This window comes from Bipolaris sorokiniana, assembly GCF_000338995.1.
Source record: "Bipolaris sorokiniana ND90Pr unplaced genomic scaffold COCSAscaffold_7, whole genome shotgun sequence".
Taxonomy (NCBI): domain Eukaryota; kingdom Fungi; phylum Ascomycota; class Dothideomycetes; order Pleosporales; family Pleosporaceae; genus Bipolaris; species Bipolaris sorokiniana.
This window is the reverse complement of record NW_006911901.1, coordinates 1,372,110-1,388,934: the sequence shown is the minus strand read 5'-3', so window position 1 is coordinate 1,388,934 and position 16,825 is coordinate 1,372,110. Positions and strand designations below refer to the sequence as shown.

At 51.0% G+C, this 16,825-nt stretch overlaps 7 protein-coding genes across 7 annotated transcripts; 1 reads left to right on the top strand and 6 right to left on the bottom strand.

Moving 5' to 3' along the window:
* Nucleotides 1–371: 371 nt before the first annotated feature.
* Nucleotides 372–1,792, bottom strand: COCSADRAFT_160660 (uncharacterized protein; the record flags this gene model as incomplete). Its single annotated transcript, XM_007702040.1, has 2 exons — nucleotides 372–1,562; nucleotides 1,655–1,792. The coding sequence occupies 2 exons, from the start codon at nucleotides 1,790–1,792 to the stop codon at nucleotides 372–374; spliced, it is 1,329 nt and encodes a 442-aa protein (XP_007700230.1).
* Nucleotides 1,793–2,037: 245 nt separating this feature from the next.
* On the bottom strand, nucleotides 2,038–3,317 carry COCSADRAFT_357432 (uncharacterized protein; the record flags this gene model as incomplete). Its single annotated transcript, XM_007702039.1, has 1 exon — nucleotides 2,038–3,317. The coding sequence occupies one exon, from the start codon at nucleotides 3,315–3,317 to the stop codon at nucleotides 2,301–2,303; it is 1,017 nt and encodes a 338-aa protein (XP_007700229.1). The 3' UTR covers nucleotides 2,038–2,300.
* Nucleotides 3,318–3,904: 587 nt separating this feature from the next.
* COCSADRAFT_357429 (uncharacterized protein) lies at nucleotides 3,905–5,426 on the bottom strand (the record flags this gene model as incomplete). The annotated part of the gene is made up of 4 exons (XM_007702038.1): nucleotides 3,905–4,668; nucleotides 4,714–4,851; nucleotides 4,957–5,072; nucleotides 5,116–5,426. The coding sequence occupies 4 exons, from the start codon at nucleotides 5,424–5,426 to the stop codon at nucleotides 3,905–3,907; spliced, it is 1,329 nt and encodes a 442-aa protein (XP_007700228.1).
* A 683-nt stretch (nucleotides 5,427–6,109) lies between these two features.
* Nucleotides 6,110–8,963, bottom strand: COCSADRAFT_117832 (uncharacterized protein). The gene is made up of 3 exons (XM_007702037.1): nucleotides 8,861–8,963; nucleotides 6,545–8,713; nucleotides 6,110–6,486 (listed from the first exon to the last, which is right to left on the bottom strand). The coding sequence occupies exons 1-3, from the start codon at nucleotides 8,892–8,894 to the stop codon at nucleotides 6,287–6,289; spliced, it is 2,403 nt and encodes an 800-aa protein (XP_007700227.1). The 5' UTR covers nucleotides 8,895–8,963; the 3' UTR covers nucleotides 6,110–6,286.
* Nucleotides 8,964–9,086: 123 nt separating this feature from the next.
* COCSADRAFT_26593 (uncharacterized protein) lies at nucleotides 9,087–10,654 on the top strand (the record flags this gene model as incomplete). Its single annotated transcript, XM_007701537.1, has 2 exons — nucleotides 9,087–10,082; nucleotides 10,181–10,654. 2 exons carry the CDS (start codon nucleotides 9,087–9,089, stop codon nucleotides 10,652–10,654), a joined length of 1,470 nt encoding a protein of 489 aa, XP_007699727.1.
* A 114-nt stretch (nucleotides 10,655–10,768) lies between these two features.
* COCSADRAFT_357417 (uncharacterized protein) lies at nucleotides 10,769–13,472 on the bottom strand (the record flags this gene model as incomplete). The annotated part of the gene is made up of 3 exons (XM_007702036.1): nucleotides 10,769–12,100; nucleotides 12,174–12,321; nucleotides 12,426–13,472. The coding sequence occupies 3 exons, from the start codon at nucleotides 13,470–13,472 to the stop codon at nucleotides 10,884–10,886; spliced, it is 2,412 nt and encodes an 803-aa protein (XP_007700226.1). The 3' UTR covers nucleotides 10,769–10,883.
* Nucleotides 13,473–14,614: 1,142 nt separating this feature from the next.
* COCSADRAFT_325222 (uncharacterized protein) lies at nucleotides 14,615–15,488 on the bottom strand. The gene has a single exon (XM_007702035.1). It carries the CDS (start codon nucleotides 15,085–15,087, stop codon nucleotides 14,632–14,634), a length of 456 nt encoding a protein of 151 aa, XP_007700225.1. The 5' UTR covers nucleotides 15,088–15,488; the 3' UTR covers nucleotides 14,615–14,631.
* Between the last annotated feature and the right edge of the window lie 1,337 nt (nucleotides 15,489–16,825).

The following is a 16,825-nucleotide window of genomic DNA, read 5'->3' as shown; positions in this document are numbered from 1 at the left end:
TGTAGCAAGAAAGACTGCAAGGAGATATACCTTGAATAGTCTTCCTCACTGGCCCCTTCTGAATTGCCTCCGCCACGCAGAGATGCGAATGGTAGTATTGAAAGGGATTCGCAAGAAGTACCGTATCCGCTATTGATCCACTCAGAACCTTGATCTGTTCTTTCCGACTCGTCAGAGGACAGTGCTATTGCTTTTTGCCCTGTTCTTCCATAATCCTTGCCATTGGTGTCAATGTCACATTCATAACCGGTATAAGGTCCCTTCTCTGATACAGCCGCTATGGCTGCGATATCCGATTCTTGGATTTCCACATCTACAATGTATACTCTTGGCATTTTCCTGACAGCAGTCTTTTCTCGGAATAGCTCTTTCTACGAGCCTACTTCATCAGCCCAGCTACGGCCCTTTTCCATTGGCGACGGCAATCCAAAGGAGTCTTGCTTCTGAATAGTAGGACGTTCGGGTTCGGGTTCAGGGTCCTTAGTTTCGACAGCTTTGCCTTTTGCTGGAGGAAGCTCTGGGAAGTCTGCGGCAGATGGTGGAGGATTGTCGAACTTCTTTTGCTCTGCTGGTCTCGATCCTGCTCTGTCATAGTTGCCACGTCCACCTCGGCCTCCTCTTCCACCGCGGCCTCTGCCACGTCCCCGGCCAGAATGCGTCATAGATTCATTGTCATCGTCGCCGTTGAATCCATTGTTGGCTGGCCGTGAGGGCGCAATACCGCCGTGAGCACCTCTGGCGGCACCCCTGTGCTTGTCGTCTCCAATACCTGAAAAACCATCCTCTTTCTCCAAGTCCCACTCTCTGCCCTGTTGTGCTTTCAATTTGCGCTGTCGGTTCTTCTCGCGCTCGCCCATCATCTGCTGACGGCTCTGGCGTTCGGCCTTTTGCTTCTCGGCTAGTGCCTTCTTACGCTCTATGTCCTGCTGCTGCATAACCGCTTCGCGAGCCTCGAAGTTGCCCTTATCGGCTTCAGCGCGAGCGTGGGCAGTCTGGCGAGCTTCGTTCTTAATGCGCATTTTGGCAAGCTTAGCGTTCAATTCATCCTCGGTCAGGCGTGTGCGTGCGGCACCACCAGTCAGTGTCCTGTCGCCGCGCACAGAGTGGGTTGGTTTTTCTTTTGGTTCTGTGGGAGCAGATGAAGGGGCAGATGAAGAGTCCGCATTTTCTGTAGCGACCTTGTCTGCAGTCGCGGGCTCCGCCTCTTTTGGCGCCTCGACAGCCTTTTTGTCGTTTTGTTCGAGCCGAATATCAGTGTTATGGCCCCCACGGCCCCTCCCACGGCCCCTTCCTCGTCCACGGCCGCGGCTTCCTCTATCGTTGTTCCTGGGCTCTCTTGGGGCTTGCGGCGCCAAATGCGCCTGTGGTGCGATAGGTGGCTTTGGCTCTTCAGGTACAAACTCGGGGGCGGAAGGCTGCAGCTCTGGTGGATTTGCTTCGACGACTGGCTCAGCAATAGGCGTGATATCGTCGTCGAAGAATAGGTCGTCGGTGCTTGCAGTTTGAGCAAATGGGTCTATTGAGGGGTCGTCATAGGCGGGGTCGTAGGATGCGCTGGCAACCTGGCATCTTGTTAGGACAGTTCTGCGGACAGGAACACAAAATGTGTATTATAGAAAGGGAAACGACAACAGTCGCATCAGATACTACATACCGGTGTATGACTAATCTGAGCTGGTGCTGGTGCTGCTGGCTCAGACGGTGGTTGTAGCTTTGGCGGGGTCTTGTCGGCGACTGGCGCTGGAGTTTTGTCTGCCTCGTCGGGCTGTGTTGCCCACTTTGACTTGAGCATGGTGTGTGTGAAGTGTGTGTATGTGCGTGCAATAGCGAGTCGTGGTACTAGAAGGAATATCTACTAATAGCGAGTTGAATACGTCCTGTACTAGCAATATCGTGAAGTGGACATGTGTGGTGGAGAGGAATGATCGCTACCTAACCCAAATTACATACTACGTATGCACTAGCACTTGCAGCAACCCTTGGCCGGTCCAAGCTCCACAATTCATCCCCCGCACTTGCTCAGTCCCTGCGTGACCGCTTCCTTTCTCCACCGAACGTCACTGCTAGGGTATTCGGTCTTGTCTTACATCATCTGGTATTTCATCTGCATATTACACCCCATGCTAACTAAGGAGACATCGTCCACACATTTCAGTCAAATTCTACCCTTTTTGTGCCAGTACTAAACCTTTCCCCCACATATGACTGATGCGTATACATGAATGGAAACATCAAAAACTACTGTTCTTGGCCAAAGAACAAATCCGAGTACCCCTTCCCTGCTCTTCCAGAACTGTAGCTCACATCCTCGAATTCAAATCCAAAAAGCTCCAGTCAGCAATATCGCCAGGCTTAGGGTAAGAGCGATAGCCCCAGTGACCTAAAGTTGCAGAAGTTAGTTGAGGCGTCGCAGGCGTATATGAACGAGTATTGAACCCGACCGGTGAAGAGATGCTGGAGCGATGAGTACTGGTGGGTGAAGAGCCTGGCGTCGAAACGAGAGTAGAGGTGAAGGTTGAGGGGCTGTCCTTCAGACTAGTGCCCTTTGCATGCTTTCTGATCGTTTGGGTGATATTGGTGACAAGCATTCCCAGATTTGCAGGTGTCTGTTGTTTGATCTTGTGGCTGATGATGGCTGGATCCATCAGATGCGGCACCTGTGTAGACACGGACTCGGGTGGTTGAGAATCAGTCGAAAAGTTGATGGTGTCCTGCACTTTGGCAGTAACGACCTCCTCCTGGGCGGATGCGGCAGAAATTAGGTGTTCAAAAAAACGAGAGTCGCATCGTTGTGCTTGGGGAGCAGGATGTGAGAGGGTGACGTTCTTCTCAGTCTCAAACTGCTCCAATGGCGACAGCTCTGTCTCATGGGCAGTCAATCCGTCTTGTGTGTTTGAGCCGATTGTGCGGATAGTTGTCTCAAATCCATTGTCGTCAAGACACACAGCATGTGGTGCCATGTAGTCGAATTTAGCGTCCCTGCCATGGAACTCGGTATCCATATAAGCCTTGAAGTCACACCGGATAAGCATCTGGCGTGGCGTTTCCATCTTCTCATACAACGCAAACTCCAAGGCTTTGCGCAGCGCGACAATATCCAGTGTGTCTTTTGGGGTCAAAGTAGCCTTGGTGGACTCAGCGTCACTCAGTTTTACCATCTTAGCGGAAGTAGAGGATATCTTCTTCGCCTTGATCTGCTCAGCGGCGGCGGTGGCGCGCTGTGCGAGTTTCTTCTCTTTCTGCGCCCTCTTGTACTCCTTCAGCCCATTCATCTTCTTGCTCACACCGTCACTGCCGGAGTTCTTGGAGGCTGGCATTTTCGTAATAAGAAATGAGTTCTGACTACGAGGGGTATTATTAGTCTTGCCCACGATGGCATATAAGCATGCTCCACTTACGTATAGAAGAGACTGTAGTTTTACACAAAGTATAGTTGGTGATATGACAGAGAATAATCTTTTTGCGTCACTCAAGCGCGCTCTTTATTGTTTAGGGCGGGTTGAGAAAGTTGAAGGGTTGATGGATTGGGTACAGAGACGAAAGGAGTAGAGAAATATAGGTAATGGAAAGGTGGGGCTATGGCAGACACTACCTCACATCTGATGAACGCCATGCATACTGTATCTGAGTGAGTGAAATGGAAGCCCAAATCACCGGATTGCTGGAGCAGTTGTGGTAAAATATGAAAGGCGATAACAATCAGATCTGTACTATCTATAGATATGTGAGTGAACTTCAAGATCGTTCCATTTGGTATTCTAACTAGTCAGAACATGAAAAGAACCAATATAAGCTCTAACTATGCCCAATTCATTCGTTGATGAACTGCCACAGCTTCATGAGGCCGTTCGGGATGCAATTCCCAATGGCGCTCTAAAGGCCCTACGTAGAGTCTATGACATTCCTACGAATACTCTTCCTCATCAAAATTATCAAACATCCAATGCTCGAGTATATTCTGTCCCTCCCCCTCAGAATCTGCAGCTTCGAGTACAGCAGCCATAAACTCCTGTTCCCGCTGCTTTATCTCGTCATACTGCTCAACAGGCACCCATCCTTCAGTCCCAATACCAATAACATCTCTACAATTCCGAAGTGATTTATCTGCCTCCAATTGCGCATAATTCAGACGCAAGCATTCGGCCACCTCGTCTTCTGAGAAGGCTATGGGACAGGGATTACTAGTCTCGTCACCCGTATTAGACTTAGAGGCCACGACTTCATCCCACTTTTTCGTTAAATAGATCAAGTCATTTTTAAGAGTAGCGATATCACCTTCCCGGGGGTAACCCGCGTGCTCAAAGAGTTTACGCCTCAATGTGCCAAAGTTGTCGGTCAAGGCATCGTGATGCGTTGGGTTCAATGAGGCAGTCGCCACGACATAGAAGAAGTGAAGTTGGCGTCGACGTAAGAGCATTACCTCATGAGACTTTGCATTTTCGCTTAGCTCGAAATTCGATGGTAGTCCACGGAGTGTAAGTAATTCGGAGATGTTGTCGCCATAGTTTTGAAGACTATTGGGGATACCGCATTGCAGGAACAGTGGGAGTATTGTGCAGTGCTGCCAGTCAATCACACTTGTGATGCTGAAATCATCGGATGCAAAGATGTTGTTCGGCTGAAGATCAGGATGTCTCATTGTCGGGCGGACAAGGGTACTGTTGCCGACTGGTACGAGGTAAGGCACAATTTGTAGGTATTTCTACAAGTTACTCAGGTGTCCAGAGGGCGATCGCGCTTGGTAACCATAGATTTCTCGGTGTAGACGTTGGAAGGGGTGAAGCGGTCGACCAAATTTTGTTAGATACGAAATCTCTTTTTTGGCCTCAGCTTCAAGAGCGGCTGCTGGATCTGTGACTTTTGAAAATTCGGTCAGCACTATAGACGTAGAATGATATTCTTTCGGGGATATCAACAAGCTGATTGTTGATATAGAAAGATAGGACTGATACGTACATGGCCCACGGTCGGTCTCGATGTTGAGCCTTTTTCCATGCCACAGACTGAGTTTTGTATTAGGAATAATGCAAAAGTGGCCATCGCATGCAGAATCCACAATCGGCACCTCAACCCTCTCGAGTTCAGGTTGCATATCTTTGGTATGATACAGACTACCACTTGCTGGAAAGGGTAAGAGAGAACAATCGAGACTCTGACTCGACAAGTTTAGTGACGACAGTGATTCTGGCCTTTGTCGACAGGTCAAACCAGATGTCACATAAGTTCTTCCCATGGGCCAGCTCCATAAACATGTATTCAGTCCCAGCACCATTATCTGGCGTAGCTGAGTAATCGTAGATCTTGGGCACAGGGATATCATGTAAACGGAGAAAGTTCATCGTTGCGACTTCACTGGCAACAACCAGATGTCTTGGCTCGGTAGAGAGATAAGGGATGCGTCCGACAAACTGAAATCCGTCACACATAGTGATAAGAAAAGTTCGGTTGAAGCCTCCCTCACCAAGTTTCTCAAACTGAACCACATCTTTCGCATTCTGATTAACGGCGGCGGCAGCCAAACGCTTGAACTCGGATGCATTGAAAGCACGTCCTCTCTCAGCACGCTTCAAAGAATTGTTCCATCTTCTACTATGTTAGTTTGAGGTTGAGCTTGAAGGAAAGTATGAACGAACAGCCATCACCCAGACGTATACTCGAACAGCTCAGAAGGTTCTTTTGCTGACCCATTGGCTAGGGAATGAGTGAATTGTACCAGAGAGTTCCTAGACCTGAGGGATGAGGTTATTCATGGTAAGGGTTTGGAGAGGCCATGCAAAGCTAAACGGCTGGCTGCAATTTGAAAAAGATGGAGTGGCCTCATAGTGGGAGAGTGGTGGTACAAGGGGTACCGTCACTGCGACGAATGGTAGAACGGGTGGAGAGGCAGGTATATGTAGTACTACTGTTTGCTCGCTTATCGTATTACACAATCACGGCGTGAACCTTGCCTCTAGTGAATTCAATGTCCAGATAGCTATCAATTCATTACTAAAAAAGTCGTATGTATGGATTGATATATGGCAGTCAATACTCACTATCGCATCTCTATCTTTCGAGCCCCATATGTTCTTGCATGAACAAAAGTAAGACATAAATAGGACTTGAATTCGAACGTAACAACATTTTTTGTAAACAACATGACGTTCAGCTAAACCCAATACTATACAGGGGTATCAAAGCGTTGCCAGCTAACAGGAAAGCGACTCTTGCAACAAGCACTTTTGAAGAATCTCATGGCATCCAAAGATAACCACAACAACGCGGAAGCTGACCGAAGCCCTACCTACTACGGTAAAATCGGAATCCCAGTCGCCCATTCCTCCACCGGCTCACCATTTTCTTGACGTAGTGTCAACATCGTCGATCGAATCCACCTTGCCTTTGAAATAATCTCTGCAACACTACGGTTACGCAGGCTGCCCCCGCGTGGATGCGAGGACCTGGGATCACAATACGTTTTGAATATTTTCTCAAAGACGCGTGGACCTAGTTAAAGCATTAGCAAAATACCCCAATGTTCTGATACGGAATGGCAATTGCTCACCCGCACAGTACTGCAAGCCCTCAAGCACGGCAGTCTCTTCATCCTCAGTCCAGTCCACCTCATCTGCAAGTTCCGAAACCTGGCTGTGTGGTGGAGTGGAACGTGATTTGAAGATAGGCAATCGTTCGAAAACGACACCGTTCGCATCTCTCTCCACCAAATCTTCAAATCTGGTGTGGAACAGCTTGCGTCGCCTGTATACATCGGGCTCGCATTGCATCCGCACGATATGAAGGTCTTGCCAGCGCTTCTTCCGCTCTTCCATTGCCTCGATGGCTCTGAACTGTTCACTCTGTGCATCGCGGCGTTCTTTTATCCTCTGTTTCATTTCTCCATATTGCTCACGACGTTCCTCTGCCTCCTGGAGTTGGCTTAGACGAACACTGAGTGATTGACTGACCCGTCGCAGGGGCGCAACTAGTCGGATTTGGACATCCTTGACTACTCTGTCACCCTTTTGACGCTGAGGTACAGTGACGTCCCAATGGCTGATTGCGTCATTGAATGCTACGATCTCCTGCATCAACGGGGTTATTACATGCAAGCTTTCTAAAGACTCTGTTGCGGACTCGTGTGTTTTGACTAGCCAGTCGTGCAAATCTCGAAGATATAGTGTAAGAGAGCGAAAGACAAAGCTGTATGCATCACTCTTGAACGCAAGTTGGTGTTTTTTTCCGATTTCAGTACTGTAATCTTTAGGCGTCTGTTGTAGTGTCTCTTGTATTTTCGTGGCATCGTGCGTGACAGTGTCGATTGAGTGAGTGTCATCCTGGAAGTTTGCACAATACTTTTCACACATGTGTAAGATCTTCCTAGCACGTTTAGTCTGGCATGTACCTTGACGCGCTTCTAGGTCAAGAAAACTAAAGACTGTAGCAATGTTCTCAGGCAGTTGGTCCATGTGTCTAGTCTCTTCATCCTCTGGAGCGTACTCTGGGTCTCCATCACCAGGCAGATCTTCAGGCACCGCTGAAACTTCCTGCGAGATCGCTGGTGATGATTTGCTCTTGCGTGTTCTTTTCGGGAGCTCTTGGTTCAGCTCGGTAGAACCACTGCTACCATCTTTTCGCGGTCTCCCGCGTTTCCTAGCTGATGTTGGATTTAAACTCTCCTCTTGCAAATCCTGCGCTTGGTCTTTAGACTTTTCGGAAGATGCAGGCCTACCTGCACCTTGATTTCTCCTTGAAATCTTTGCAGGTTGAGCCTCTTGATGGATCGATCCTGACTTTCGCTTATCACGCGGCGTTATTTCGTAACCTTGTTGTTCGATACAAGTCGGACATCGTGGGCCGTTGGCGGTTACCTTAAAAGCAGCCCTGTAGCACTGCGCAGTAACATTGTCGGAAACCACCATCTCCTCACATCGAACAATAGGGGGTTTACTGATGTGAATTCCGCATATGAAACCATCGTCTGTCTGGCCGGTACCAGGGCGTAAACATTGCCTATAAGCTGGGCCCGCAATTTTATCGTACTTGTAGAAGATTGCTGTGCATCTGGGTTTCCCATTGGCAAGGCTCTCCTCGATTTTCACATCTCCAGGAGCATTGGCATGTGAATTTGCTTCACTTGAAGGCATCTTTTGTCTGGTAGTATCAACGGTAATGCTGTCGCTTCCAATGGGGGCAACTTGGGGCGGAGAAGAGCGCATGGCTGAACCGGTAGAAGCCAGATCCTCTGCCGACCCTTCCTGATCTACTTGTGGCCTGTCCTCATCGCGCACTGGCAGCTTAGACGGAACATCTTGTGCAGCACTGAGCTTCGCGACTGCGTGTGGCTTCTTCTTTACAATCTTGAGCGGCTTTTTGTTCACCTTCTCAGGCAGTGCGTAGTTCCCCTTTTCCGGGCTAAGCTCTATCTCGTACACATCACCTCGTACAGCGAGGTTTGTTCTGGCACTCTCGGGAATCAAGCTTGCCCGCTTGAGCTTGCCGGCGCGATTCTTCCGCGCCATGCCAACCACAGGACTACTATGTCGGTGATCTATCCGCGCAGCATTGAGGAGATCTGCGCCAAGGACTACGGCGGATGGAAGAGGAGGAGGTGCTGGTGCGTCTGTGGCGAGGGATTCTGTGAGTAGCTGCTCGGTGGCTGCTTGGTTGTCTGCCGCAAGATGGAAGAAGTCGGGATCATGGGAAGAGCTGGGCTGTCGAAAAATTTCAGCCGCTACTATTCCGTTATCAGTTCATGCTCCATCAAACCCAAGATCTTCATTCTTATGGACGCGCTCTTGGTACACGATCCTCGAGTTTCGCGCAGACGACGTCTTCACACCAACGCGTGCGCGCCGAGCCTCAGAAAGAGCTTCTCACTTACCGCTCGCCCTTGGCGGCTGCTTTAGACGTGCCATTTTTTGATTGCCTCAAACACACACTCCGTCCTCAAGTAAAGAGTCATCTAACGATAGTGAGTATGCGGGGTTGTAGTTGTAGGAAGCTGGACAACGTGAAAGGTGGGTCCGCCCCGAAACACGCTGTCACATGAGGAGCGCCCGCACCAGCCCACACCCCCATACAACCCCTCATCCAAAAGTCCAACCGCCATGGCATCCAACCCATCCCAAGCCCCAGTGCTAGAAACAATCGACAAAACTTCCGGACATGAGTTTGCGCTGCCCGCAAAACGCATCCACGATGGCGACGACGTCACTGCTTTCTTGGCAAGCAGAGCATACGCCGACATTATGACTTTCATCTTCCAGCTAAACACGGCTATGATACCCCGGAAGATTGATCTAAAAGAGCCAGGAGAAGAGGAAACAGCAAAAGAATGGACTTTAAATGATAAAGATGTGCCATATACACCCGTCGTACAGAACCTCGCCAAGCTTCTCGATGCCCTAACGTCCATCATCGACGAAGCACCGCCAGACCCGGGACCCCGTCGTTTCGGAAATGTCAGCTTCAGAACCTGGTACAAACTTGTTCGTGAGCAGGCTTCGGGGCTTCTGGATCAGCATCTTCCCCAGCACGTGCTGGATTTCAAGTCGACATCGGATGTTAGTGCGAAAAGCGAATTAGAAGCGTATTTCCTCGGCAGCTTTGGCAGTTCGCAACGCCTTGACTACGGTACGGGGCATGAATTGAGTTTCCTCGCTTTCCTCGGCTGTCTGTGGAAACTCGGTGCGTTTCCTGAGTCGCAGGCTGGCGATCAAGAGCGCGGCATCGTACTGGGTGTCCTGGAACCTTACCTCGTTCTCATCCGGCGCCTGATCTTAACCTACACGCTTGAACCCGCGGGGTCACATGGCGTATGGGGTCTAGACGACCACTCATTCCTCCCATACATCTTCGGCAGCGCACAATTTTCCCCAGCTATCTCAACGCCCGGCGACGTAGCGGCAGAGGGTTCGCTCCCCACAGCCCCAAACCCAGGCGACGTTGCCAAAGCCCCAGCCGTCGAGCGCGAACGAAAACGAAACATGTACTTCAGCGCCATCGGCTTCATCTATGACGTGAAAAAGGGCCCCTTCTGGGAACACAGCAACATTCTATACGACGTGTCCGGCGTAAAAGCCGGCTGGGCAAAAATCAACAAGGTATGTGAAACTTTAGCCTTCGATTTACCCCAATCAAAAGTAGCATAAGCAGCGAATTACACAAGAGAGATGCGTGGAGAATTGACTGAAGAAAATAGGGCATGATAAAAATGTACAACGCAGAAGTCCTCTCCAAATTCCCCGTCGTCCAACACTTCCCCTTCGGCTCCCTCTTCTCCTTCAGCCCAGACGCCAACGCCCGCAAAATCCAAGCCACAGTGCATACAACCTCGCAACCCAAAGCTGCAGTATCAGCGACCCCGCGCCCCCAACCCGCACTGCGCGACCCCCTCGCTGACACAACGGCTATGCCATCGACAGCAAGGCCGGGTGGAGCGGTAGGAACGGCGGCGCCGTGGGCGAGAGGACCGGTGGCGGCGGGTCCGGGTGTCCCGAGTGGAGTTAATCAGCCTACGAAGGCGCCGTGGGGGAGTAGGACGCCTGCGCCGCCACCAACGACGATGCCGGGGGCTGGAGTTGGGACGGCGGCGCCGTGGGCGAGGAAGAAGGAGGACGGTGCTGCGGGGGAGGGACAGCAGAACACGAAGGCGCCGTGGGCGGATAGACGGTGAGGTGGTGGGGAGATGTTACGAAGTGTAAAGATTAGTATGAAAGTATACTTACATGCTTAACATGATCCATGTCACAACCATGAGAATAAACAAAAATCAAATTAACCTCATAACATTCATGATATAGACTTTTTTCATTCGCCGCACAAGAATAATTACATAAAAACAGTCTACCAAAATTACCCGCCCGATATCTCCTCCTTAACCTCATAACCTTCACCTCAAGCCACTAAGCAACATTCTCCATAAGCCCCGCCCCCACCGTCCTCCCCCTCTCTCTAAGCACAACCCTCATGCCCTCTTCAATCGGCAACTCCCTCTCAAGCTGCACCACAATCCTCGCCACCTCACCCGGCTTCACGATCCTTGGCTTCTTCTTCATGACCTCGCCCGTGAACTTGTTCAAGCGGGCACTGAGCGTGCGAATGCTACCAGGCGAGTTGAGGGTGCTGCGAAACACCTCTACCGGCATGGGTAGCACATGCTCGAAAGCCAGGAGTTTAGAAGTGAATGCCTTGACGAGTTTGACTGGGTCTTTGGGGGCGCAGATAATGTCGCCTTGGCGAAGATGCACGGGGTCAATGTCTGTGAGGTGTAGTGTGGGGATTTGGCCTGCGACTGCCCAGTCTACAGGGGCATCTTGGACTTCGATGGATTTGATTGTCGCGGTTTCGTTGGCGGGAAGGGTGAGGATTACGTCACCTACTTGTAGTGTTCCAGAGTCGATTCGTCCGGATATGCTGAGCGGTGAACGCATGTCACCCTTGAATACATCAGCGACAGAGAGGCGAAGTGCTTTTTGGAGGTTACGTTGCGGTATTTCGATGCGCTCTAGGGCCTCGAGTAATGTCTCACCAGTATACCAATGAGCGGCAGAGTTTTCAATTTTCTTGACGACATTCTCGCCTGTAAGACCCGCCAGCGGGATGAAGGTAATTCGTTTCTCCAGGAAACTTGCTTCGGTCAGGAACGCCGTCATGCGTTTTACTATCTCGTCGAACCGAGATTTAGACCATCCAATCATGTCCATCTTGTTCACAGCGATGATAATGTGTTGCATGCCCATGCTTCGTGCAATTATGACATGTTCCTTGGTTTGACCCTTGAGGCCAGACTCGAAACTATTGGTGCTGGCGTCAATTACCAGGATGGGGAAGTCGGCCTGCGACGCCCCTGATATCATGTTTGGGATAAAGTCCTTGTGGCCAGGAGCATCTAATATCGTGAACCGTGTCTTCTCTGTCTCAAAGTAGTTTGTTGCAATGTCAACTGTAACACCACGACTTCTTTCTTCGCTTGTTTCGTCCATGACCCAGGCCAATGCAAAAGACGATTTTCCAATAGTCTCGGCTTCCTTTCGTAGCTTGTCTATTGATCGCTGGTCGATGACTTTGAGATCATACAGCAAACGGCCCATCAGTGTGCTTTTGCCGTGGTCGACATGTCCTGTACTTGGTCAATATGACCGCTCCAAATAGTTTGTTGTTTCTGGAGACACTTGGGTAAGGGCTGAGCTTACCAACAACCACAAAATTCGCCAGTCGTTTCATGTTGCTCTTCTCAAATTCATCCACAACATTCAAGTTCTTGCTCTTAACCTTCGGTTCGTCGGCAACAGAGAGCTTCTCGACGGACTCGGTAAGATCGCCATTAGCCTGCTTCTTTTTCTTCTTCGGTGTGGTCCCTGGTAGTCTTAGATATGCATATATAAATGACACGTGACAGTCTAGTGACGCCCGCCGCCTGCGCTCTTTGCCTGTGCTGCCCGCACGATATCGTCCGGACTTGGTTCCGAGAAGGCTTTTGTGCCATCAAATGACTTATAGGCAGCAAATGGCATTGGAAGCTCTTGGACGTGGAGCTGCGGCTGCTTTGACGGTTTATCGGAACCACAGAGAGTCGAAGCAAACATGGAAGCAATAGCACGCTGAGCTGGAGACTCGACAACAATGGCCGGCTGAGGGAGTTGGGGCTCTTTAATCTCAGGCTCTTTTGGTGTTTCTGGTGCTGGCGAAGGCGATCGTCTTCGAACAGGGTATTTAGACAATCGAGCTGGGTGACTCGCAACTGCGTCATGCAAAGAGTTGACGTTTTCCTGATTCTTGACCGAAAGCTTATCGAGCATCGCAACAGCCGAGTCCGCATCGCTATTGGCTTTGGAGGCAGCAGCTTCGGCCTCTTCTCGCTCCTTCCTGCGCTTAGCCGCGAGCGCAGCTAGCTTTGAAGAGCCTCCGAGCAATCCCCCCTTGCACTCTGGGGCTTCAATGGTGATATTGGCCAGTCGCTCAGGTGGTACATTGCCCCAAGGCATATCCCAGAAAAAGTCTGTGACAGCAGCGTTGGTAGGCATCGACAGTGGGGGCAGCGGTAGGTGATGGGCAACAAGACGAGCGGGCTGGTATCTATAGCTAGACCTCATGTGAGTTTGCTTACCTGTGGATGCGGGCGCATTCTGGTGAGCGACGCTTGCAGCCTGGTCGAACCGCGATGCTAGTTTGGCTTTTTCTTGTTTCGGTGCCTCCTTCTTGGGCTCTGCAATCCCCAGTTTGTTTTTCAAGTAGCTCACACTCTTGCCCACGTCATAGTAGTAGTGCCACAGCGCTTCTTGTATTTGCTTGTCGCTTGTGAAATCACTCATATCTCCCATTGCTTCGCGCACCCGTATTGTGCCGATGCGCATCTGCTCTTTGTCTTCTTCCGACATGCCGTCTCCCGCGCCACCATCGTCGCCTTCTTCCTCGTAATAGTCGTCGTCGTAGAGGTCATCGTCATCATAATCGACGTTGCGCGTGCGCGAGAAACCGCTTTTGGGTGGCATGGCAGGCGACCTCGGCTGTTTTAGCGGGTGCGGGACGTGTAAACAGTGATTGAGTAAAATTTCCTACAATTACGATGTTGTTTGAAGTAGCTTTCTATGCGTGGGGGTGTTGAGCTATGTGTCGGGCAGCTTTGATTATCGGTCTCTTGGTTGGCGAGAATTCATCGCGTCTCCCTTAGTTGACGTCGGTGGTGGGGCAATGTCATTGACGTATAGCGCGGCTGTAGCTGCCCCGCGCTAGGCTTCAGCCGTCAAAGATGCCTCCATATATTATCAATCTCAACCTTGTCAATAAGTCATACTCCAAAGCTAAATCTCCGCTATGCATTCACCCAAGGCAGGCAAGCATAGCAGGTATGAATTTCTTCATTTTACATACTTCAGTTCGCCATAATTGGACTACGCTCAGTAGTGGTGGGGTATAGAATGAGTTGAAAAGCAAAACAAAACGTTAGAAAGAAACCCCTAACCGTTACACCATGCGCCTGCCTGCTGCAATACCATGTTTTTTTCTCTTCATTTCGTAGTTTACCTGAATCTCCTCCTCGCCCGCTCCATTGCAGCCTTGCGACTACCCCATATAAAGATTTTCTATTTCTCTGCCTTGTCCTCTGGGGCAGCTGGAGCAGCCGGTGCAGCAGCCGGCGCAGGCTCGGAAGTCGGGGCAGCTGGGGCAGCTGAAGGAGCAGTCGCTGTGGGCTCAGCGCTGTGAGCAGGGGCAGCATCAGCAATTGGGGCGGGGGCAGGGGTGGTGGCAGCCGGTGCAGCGGCTTTATCTTCATGAAAATTGGGCTCATCAAACATCGGCCCGCTAGTAGCGCTCATGCCAGCGGCAGGCTTGCTGTCAGGAAGCTCGGGGAGATCCAAAGGGGCAGCTGGTGCAGGCGCATCAGCAGGCTTAGCCTCTACATCTTTTGGTGCTTCGGTGGGTGCGGGCTGAGCTTCAGCAGCAGTGGGAGGAGCGGGCGCAACGGCGCCAACAGGCTCGGGTGCTGAAAGAAATTCGTTAGTCTCATGCGTAATTGGTGACAAAGGAAATCGTTAAGACTCTGGTGTTAAGGAAATGTGGTATCTGGGCGTAACATCGTAGTCGGGTCATTATGCTGGCGTGGCCAGTGGCCATCGTGCGGCGCGTGTCTCTTGGAGAGCTTGCTGACGCCTAGATGGGATCATTCCACTGGTTGTCCAGGGCGACTTTCATCCGTCGCCTGGACCCGTCCCAGGCATTTTGATCGTGGTAGTGTTGTGGAGTAGAGATTGAACGAGATGTTGACCTACTCTGCGTGGCTTTCTTGACCGAGGTCAGTGCAGCAGCTTCGTCCTTGTTGCTTTCGCCTTGGGCCGGGGCCGCAGCTGGAGCAGCGGCAGGAGCAGCGGCGGGCTCAGCAGGCTGAGGCAGTTCAGCGGGAGCAGTCGATGTCTCCGTCTTCGCGGCCTCAGGCGCAGTAGCGGGGGCGGAAGCTGCAGGCGTCGTCTCGCTAGGTTTGGTCGCGGCATTGGATGGTGTGGCCGTCTCAGGAGCGGCAGCGTGCTGGGAATCCTCGGGCTCGAACTCATCCTTCTTGGACTTTTTGCCTTTGAAGATGCCCTTGAGGGCCTTCTTCATCTGGTCCATGGCGTCGAGCGCTGGGGCAGGGAATGCGTTAGATGGCGAGTCTTGGAGAGGAGGTGGGGTGCGTGGATTGGTGTGGCAATGGGGCAATGGTAGGAAGGAAATATGTGCATGAGAGCAGGTGTGCGTGGTCGCAATCACAGGTGACGGTGGAATAGGCGCCAGGGAGACACTGAGGGTGAATGGGGATTGTACTTACGAACCCCCGGCATGATTCAAGAACTTGTGGCTGGTGGGCAGATGGAGATGTGGGAAAACAAAGGCACACGGAGATGAGCGTGTGCAGCAGACGAGCGCAAAAGTGATGCAGTGAGTAGCAGAACAAAGGTAGACGATGTTCACGAAGGATGTGGAGAGATGACGGAGGCAGATGGGTCGAGGGGAGCTTCGACCTAGCTGTCGGGTGTACACTAGGTACTGGATGAACCCTTGGGGCTAGGCGAAACAGTCTCCACCTCCGCACCTTGTCATGCACCCGACCCTCCCCCAAGCATAGCGCCATTTGCCGACATGCCATGGCCAACTGGGGTTTCATATTACCTGCGGCATGCTTATGCATCTGTACTTGATGTGTAGATGCCCTTGATGACCCTGCTTCGCACTGTCTTTGCTATCGTCGCCCAGCTCAAGATGCTGCAATGTGCTGCAATGTGATATCTCTGCCGTGCCGCCGGCTACACATCTCTATGCAAGCCGAATCGGGCTAGCGCTTATTAGTTTGGGGGCTGTTTACCCAACCCCAACAACAGCTCTGTCTGTGACACTACACACAATGGATAGCAACAATTCGACAATAGCACACCGCGGGGGCTCGCTCGCCCTCGCTGCTTTTTATAACAGTCTCCTTGTCCGGGCTTTCTTCACCATTTTGGCCATCTGTGTTTGCACCAGAGTCATCTCATCGTACCACTACAGATCTATCAAGTACGGCCAGGGGCGCAATGTAGCGCCTCCTACGATTCCATATTTGATTCCCGGTCTACGACATGCTCTGTCACTGGCATTGGATAACAAGCAATTCGTGGCGAGATGCTTGTAAGTCATCCAAAGAATCATACATCTGTCAAGAGTACGACAAAGCACGTGACATGACCAGACAGTGATTGCATACCCAATACACGCAATTGATACTAAAATCCCTTCAGTAACAAGTATGGCGGTGGCACACCCTTCTTTCTCGATGGTGCCGGCGAAAAGATGCTGTTTGTGCAGGATCCAGAGCACGTCAAGGCCGTGCTCATGTCAGCACAGCATTTCGACCCCAATCCTTTGATCCATAACAAGATTCTAGGAGCACTAATGGGCTGCCCGCAAAGAACCATTGATTACTACAATAGTCCAGGAATCAACACAGATTACATTCAGATAACGCATATCCGCCAGCACACCACTGGCTCCGGCCTCAGCTTGCTTGACAAACGAATGTTCGACTTGATGAAGCAAAGTGTAGAACAAACTTTGGAAGTTGCGCCCGGAAATGAATGGAAACATGTTCCGGATCTTTTCGACTTCATCACGTACCATGTGACTCGCGCCATTGTTGTCTCAATCCTCGGCTCTTCCCTGGTTGACGAATATCCACAACTCGTCGACGATCTCTGGAAAGTTATCGAGGCAACCCCAGAGTTCTTCATGGGTCTCCCCCGCTTCGCCATGCCCAAGTCGTACGCTGCACGTGACCGGCTGCTCAACAAACTCCGTGAATATTCCATCAAGTCCGAAGAGCTGAGGAAAAGCAGTC